Source organism: Oncorhynchus clarkii, chromosome 7 (assembly GCF_045791955.1).
Source record: "Oncorhynchus clarkii lewisi isolate Uvic-CL-2024 chromosome 7, UVic_Ocla_1.0, whole genome shotgun sequence".
Classification (NCBI taxonomy): Eukaryota; Metazoa; Chordata; class Actinopteri; order Salmoniformes; family Salmonidae; genus Oncorhynchus; species Oncorhynchus clarkii.
In genome coordinates, this window is record NC_092153.1 from 7,686,058 (window position 1) to 7,692,762 (window position 6,705).

General features: G+C 43.7%; 1 protein-coding gene across 1 annotated transcript in view; it reads left to right on the plus strand.

Annotated features, from left to right (window-relative positions):
• Positions 1-3,962, plus strand: part of LOC139412827 (transmembrane protein 131-like) — a 31,483-nt gene extending 27,521 nt beyond the window's left edge. The window contains exons 33-35 of the mRNA XM_071159557.1: positions 254-445; positions 1,955-2,115; positions 2,860-3,962. Coding sequence (XP_071015658.1) covers positions 254-445; positions 1,955-2,115; positions 2,860-3,150 — 644 coding nt within the window. The 3' untranslated portion in view covers positions 3,151-3,962. The remainder of the gene's footprint in view (positions 1-253; positions 446-1,954; positions 2,116-2,859) is intronic.
• The last annotated feature ends 2,743 nt before the right edge of the window (positions 3,963-6,705 follow it).

Sequence of the window (6,705 nt, forward strand, 5' to 3'; positions counted from 1 at the left end):
TCTGGGGAAGTAGAGAAAGGGCCTCCTTTCCAAAATCCCGAAGTGTCCCTATTAGAGAGTGTGCACCAGCTGTTGTTAACAAAGAGACACGCACCTCCAAGGTGGAGTTCTTATCATATCGCATCTACCTATCCAGTCCTTTCAGGGGGAAGGGGTTTGGCTAGGGGGTTGATATGGGAGTGAATGAAGAAGCTCAATGTGTCCACTCCTGTAGCTGTTGTGCTAACCTGTTGTTCTCTCCTCCGACCACCAGGGTGCAGTGCAACGAAGGCGGCTGTGGGGAGCAGAGACAGAGATGTCCTCCAACACCTCTCCTCTGTAGAGAGTGATGGATCAGACAGCTCGGGGTTGTGGAGCCCTGTAGGGAACGGCAGGAGACCCAGCCTCAACTCTGTCAACTCCTTCTCAGCCTTCGGACCCAGCAACACCTTCAACCTGTCTGGAGGTAAGCAGTTAGAAAAAGCAGACAGAATAGCTTGTGAAATGCATGAATATGTCTAACTGGGACACAACAACACCTGCACTCTGTACACTCTCTTTCGAGAGAAGATCGCATGGAACAATGTGTTGTGATCTGTTACATGGTGTAGGTCCCTGAGTCTTTCATGGACATGTGACCGTCCAGGAAAAACATGGCCCTAGACGAGGCTGTTAAATTAACTACACCTAGTGTACAAAACATTAGGAACTTTCCATGACATAGACTGACCAGGTGAAAGCTATGATCCCTTATTGATGTCACCTGTTAAATCCACTTCAGTCAGTGTAGATGAAGGGGAGGAGATCGGTTAAAGGAGGGATTTTTAAGCCTGGAGACCATTAGGACATGGATTGTGTAAGTGTGCCATTGAGGGTGAATGGACAAGACAAAAGTTTCACAGTGCCTTCAGAAAGTATTCACTACTTGTATTTTTTTCAAATGATGTTCTTACAGCCGGAGTTTAAAATTAATTTAATGGAGATTTTATGGTCACTGGCTCACACACAATTCCCCATAGTTTTTCAATATAATTTTTTTTACATAATGGAGGTAAGCACAGGCGTTATCCTGAAGGAAAACCAGACACGGGGAGATGAATTCACCTTTCAGCAGGACAATAACCTTAACCACAAGGACACATCTACACTGGAATTGCTTAGAAGACAGTGAATGTTCCTGAGTGGCCGAGTTACAATTTTGACTTAAATCTGCTTGAAAATCTATCACAAGTATTGAAAATGGTTGTCTAGCAATGATTAACAACCACTGTGACAGAGCTTGAATAATTTAAAAAAGAATAATAGACAAATATTGTACAATTCAGGTGTGCAATGCTCTTAGAGACGTACCTAGAAAGATTCACAGCTGTAATTGCTGCCTAACGTAATTCTAACTTGTATTGACTCAGGGGTGTGAATACGTATGCATTCATACCCCTGAATGTAAATGATGTAAATACATTTTCAGTATATTTGCAAACATTTCTACAAACATTGTCATTATGGGGTAGTGTGTGTAGATGGGTAAGAAAGAAAATACATTTTATAAATGTTTTAATTCAGGCTGTAACACAACAAAATGTGGAATAAGTCAAGGAGTATGAATACTTTCTGAAGGCCCTGTAAGTGCCTTTTCAACCGGGTATGGTAGTGGTACCCAGACACGGGTTTGAGTGTGTCAAGAACTGCAACGCTGCTGGGTTTTTTCACACTCAACAGTTTCCCCTGTGTGTATCAAGAATGGTCCACCACCCAAAGGACATCCAGCTAAATTGACACAACTGTGGGAAGCATTGGATTCAACATGGGCCAGCACCCCTGTGGAACGCTTTCAACACCATGTAGTCCATGCCCCGATGAATGAAGGCTCTTCCGAAGGCAAAAGGGGGTGCAACTCAATATTAGGAAGGTGTTGCTAATGTTTTGTACACTCAGTGTATATGGAAACCAGTTGACGCTTGACTGTGCTGTGTAGTGTTCAGTGGGATGACCTCGGGAAGGAGTGCTATGGAGCCCCAGCAGAGTTGGCCTGAGTTCAGACATACCACCCCGTCCGTCTGGCCAAACGAGTCCCTGCAGCCTCTACAGCCCTGGCCCATCCAGCCCAGCTCCAGCTCCCCTGCTACCCCCACCACGGTAAGACCTCTTCCACTGCTCCATACTTATGTAAAATGGCCTGTGTCTCTCCTGACACCCTACAGTATTCCTCATGTAGTGCACTACAGAGCCACATTGGAACGCGAAAGTATCTATAGCGTAGGATGGCTGTCAGGAGAGACACAGGCAATTTCCCAGGTGAAACGAGGTGTGATTTGGGACGTTTACATGGGCACCAGAAGTGTCTTCAGTGTTGGAGTCACACTCTTCATTTAGTTAAAGGCCTAGTGAAAACAGAAAATCCCATTTTTGATTGATGTTTCCACACTGAGGTTGGAATAATACTGTGAAATTGTGAAGGTTATGTTAATGTACTTTTTTTTGTGTAAAGCTGTTTGAAAAGAAGGCCTGAAATTTCAGCCTGTTTTGGTAGGAGGGAGTTTTTTCCTTTCATGATGACATCGCCATGTGGTAAATTAGTTAATAGACCAATAAGAAAGAGTTCTAAACCTTTCTGCCAATAACAGCTCATTTTAAATTTCCCCTCCCCACTCCCAGCTAAATTCTTCCTTGAGAAATTGCTCTTTGCTAAGAAGTTGTTTAGTCTTTTTGACCATTTTTAATTGAAAACAATCACTATGTTTAATTGTTACCAAGAAATGATTTGATATTGAGATAAATCTGTCTGCATTGGACCTTTATAACGTCTGTTCCACAAAGACATCAGACTGTACTAGTAGTCCAGGTCCCTAACGGTCAGCCTCTCTCTCTCCTCTCATCCAGTCCATCCTGGGCAGCAGTAGCATGTGGGGCTCCAGCCCTCCATTCAGCCCCTCCATCTGGTCCACCAGCCCCCCCTCTGACTCCCCCCTACACTCCTTCTCTTCTTCCTCTGCTTCCCCCCTGACCGATCTGATGGGTAGCACTGACAGTGGAACCCCGCTCCCGGCCCCAACAAAGCCCTCCCCCACGCAGCTGAGCCCCTCCTACAACCCCTGGAGCATGTGGAGGCCCACCTTCAGTAGACGAAGCTCGGAGCCCTGGCCCAACCAATCGGACAGCAGCACCGGCTGAAGGGGATGCCAGCGCGGTCTCCACCCACTGATAGACTGAGAAGAAGATGAACGCATTTTCCCCTGTTTTGAATTTCACCAAATTCCTATTATAATGTACACATTGGATTTCTAAGCAAATGATGTCCTCAGAATTAGTCTGTTTCTATGACGACTTGGCAAACTTATCAACAAAACGATATTAGTAGAAGAATCATAAAAGAAGAATCCTTATCAGACTGACATAATATGGTTAAATGCAGCTGTTTCTTTTTCAAATACATCCTCGGTAATGTTTTTGATAGCAGTGACGGACCTAAGTGCAATCAGGAACCATCTGAGAAATAATATTCTGTTCATTATTTAGTACTGCTGTTTTGGCATTACATTAGAGTTACTTATTGGAATCCAGCACAGTGTTTAAGCCTTATCATCGCTCCATTAGAGATTATTATTTAAGGGTTACAATCAGTTAAGACTGGCAGTAAAGGGATTTTTTTTGGTGAAAAGTCATTTTCATGACTGCTGTGTCAAGTCGATGCCAGTGGCATCGGAAGACCATGACTTTACGTTTCTATGCCATTGCAAGCCTGAACACATTTTGTTTTATTTGTCGAACAACTCACAACATTCATGGCCAATATTGGCGAGAGATGCTTTTTAAGTTATTTTAATTACCATGCTAAGTTTTAAAGTCTGTTAAAAGAGAGGGTTTTCATTTCCTTTTTAAACAGTTTGAAAAATGTTGGTGGATACAAAGCTTCCCCTCTTTCTGACATGTTGGAAATGTGGGACATTTGTCACAGCTTCCATATAAAACATATGAGACAGTTATCATGGTGTAAAATGTGCTTCATTTGGTATTATTTATGTATGCCTTTTAATCATTTTTAACTCCTGTTATCTAATCAATGCTACTTGAGTCAATAGCTAAGGGCGTGAAGTAGCCTAGCGGTTAAGAGCATTCGGCCAGTAATCCGCAAGCCGACTACGTGAAAAATCTGTCTGCGCCCTTGAGCAAGGCACTTGACCCTAATTTGCTCCTGTAAATCAATTTAAGAGCATCTGTTAAATGACTAAATTGTAAATGTCTAACCTCCATTCCTCTGCTCCTCCCTCTCTTCCAAGCTCACCTTTTTGAGTTCTCAGGTCTGCTCCACTAGGTGGCAGCACAGCGCTAGAATAGAATAATTATAATATACTACAGAATAGACAGGTTGTGTTAAAGGCAGCTTGTATCTGGTGGAGGTCGGTCCCTGATCAAGGTTGTAATCATTAGTTCAAACAGTTGCATACAAGGGCTTCTATTGGTCAAATTCGGGTATGTTTATCCCCGTTTTTGTTCCGTTTGCTTCCGTTTTAAGAAACATTTTAACAATCGGAATGAATACACACAGTTCACTTTTCATAGCAACCACATACAAACAGCATCATCACTTTGCTTGTTGTATAATTCCTACTTGAATCTACACTCTCCTCCTCTTACCTTTACCCTTCGCTTGTGGACTTCAGTGCAGCTGTCTGACCAGGTGGATTTTTTTTTCTCCCAAGCCCAACCTTTATACCACACAACCACTACACACAGCCTACATCGTTATCAATTTCAACCTATTCGCAAACATAGTCAACATGGCTACTATAACTAATGCGTTAGTAAACCAGCAGTGTACAGCAAGCAGTTTAGCAGTTACACGGACACTCTTAGCAATACATTTATAAAACTGAAAGTTTACCTTGACTTGGAAGAGTTCCAGTGTTGTATAGCCTTAGCCAGCTAGCTAACATAAGCATTCCTCTGTTTGAGTAGGCTAAATTAGCTCGCTGCATTAGCTAAGTGAAAAAAATACAATGACAATAGCTAGCTAGCTTTCTCTCTGCTGCCTGTCCTTAATTTAGGAAACACATTATTCAAAGCTATTGTCTTTCCCTCTGTCAACTACTTACATTTTATGCACTGCAGTGCTAACTAGCTGTAGTTTATGCTTTCAGTACTACATTAATTATCTGATCCTTTGATTGGTTGGACAACATGTCAGTTCATGCTGCAAGAGCTCTGAATAGGTTGGAGGACATCCTCTGGAAGTTGTCATATTACTGTGTAAGTCTATGGAAGGGGGTGAGAACCATGAGCCTCCTAGGTATTGAAGTCAATGTACCCAGAGGAGGACAGAAGCTAGCTGTCCTCCGGCTACACCATGGTGCTACCCTACAGAGTGCTGTTGCAAAACGATGTGTTTTATTCAATTATTTGGTGATGTGAATATATTTACTATAGTTTAATCTAAAAAGGTTTACTTTATGTACATTGGCCATATACCACACCCCTCGTGCCTTATTGCTTAATTATCTCTACTATTATCTCCACTATTAAGTCATTTCTTTTAGTGTTAATCCATTCCATACATCGCCACACGTTCTTTCAGCTGCCATTTTATCCATAATGTACTGAACTCGGCGAAAAAAATAAATGTCCCCTTTTCAGGACCCTGTCTTTCAAAGATAATTCGTAAAAATCCAAATAACTTCACAGATCTTCATTGTAAAGGGTTTAAACATTGTTTCCCATGTTTGTTTTAATAAACCATAAACAATTAATGAACATGCACCTGTGGAACGGTCGTTAAGACACTAACAGCTTACAGACGGTAGGCAATTAAGGTCACAGTTATGAAAACTTAGGACACTAAAAGAGGACTTTCTACTGACTCATCTGCGTGAACATGCCATAGGACAGCAGATGTGGCCAGGGCAATAAATTGCCATGTCTGCACTGTGAGACGCCTAAGACAGCGCTACAGGGAGACAGGGTGGACAGCTGATCATCCTCGCAGTGGGAGACCACGTGTAACAACACCTGCACAGGATCGGTACATCCGAACATCACACCTGTGGGACAAGTACTGGATGGCAACAACCACTGCCCGAGTTACACCAGGAATGCACCATCAGTGTTCAGACTGTCTGCAATAGGCTGAGAGAGGCTGGACTGAGGGCTTGTAGGCCTGTTGTAAGGCAGGTCCTCACCAGACATCACCGGCAACAACGTTGCCTATGGGCACAAACCCACTGTCGCTGAACCAGACAGGATTGGCAAAAAGTGCTCTTCACTGACGAGTCGCGGATTTGTCTGACCAGGGGTGATGGTCGGATTTGCGTTTATCGTCAAAGGAATGAGCGTTACACCGAGGCCTGTATTCTGGAGCGGGATCGATTTGGAGGTGGAGGGTCCGTCATGGTCTGGGGTGGTGTGTCACAGCATCATCGGACTGAGCTTGTTGTCATTGCAGGCAATCTCAATGCTGTGCGTTACAGGGAAGACATCCTCCTCCCTCATGTGGTACCCTTCCTGCAGGCTCATCCTGACATGACCCTCCAGCATGACAATGCCACTAGCCATACTGGTCATTCTGTGCGTGATTTCCTGCAAGACAGGAATGTCAGTGTTCTGCCATGGCCAGCGAAGAGCCCGGATCTCAATCCCATTGAGCAGGTCTGGTAGCTGTTGGATCGGACGGTGAGGGCTAGGGCCATTCCCCCCAGAAATGTCCGGGAACTTGCAGGTGCCTACCCTACTGAA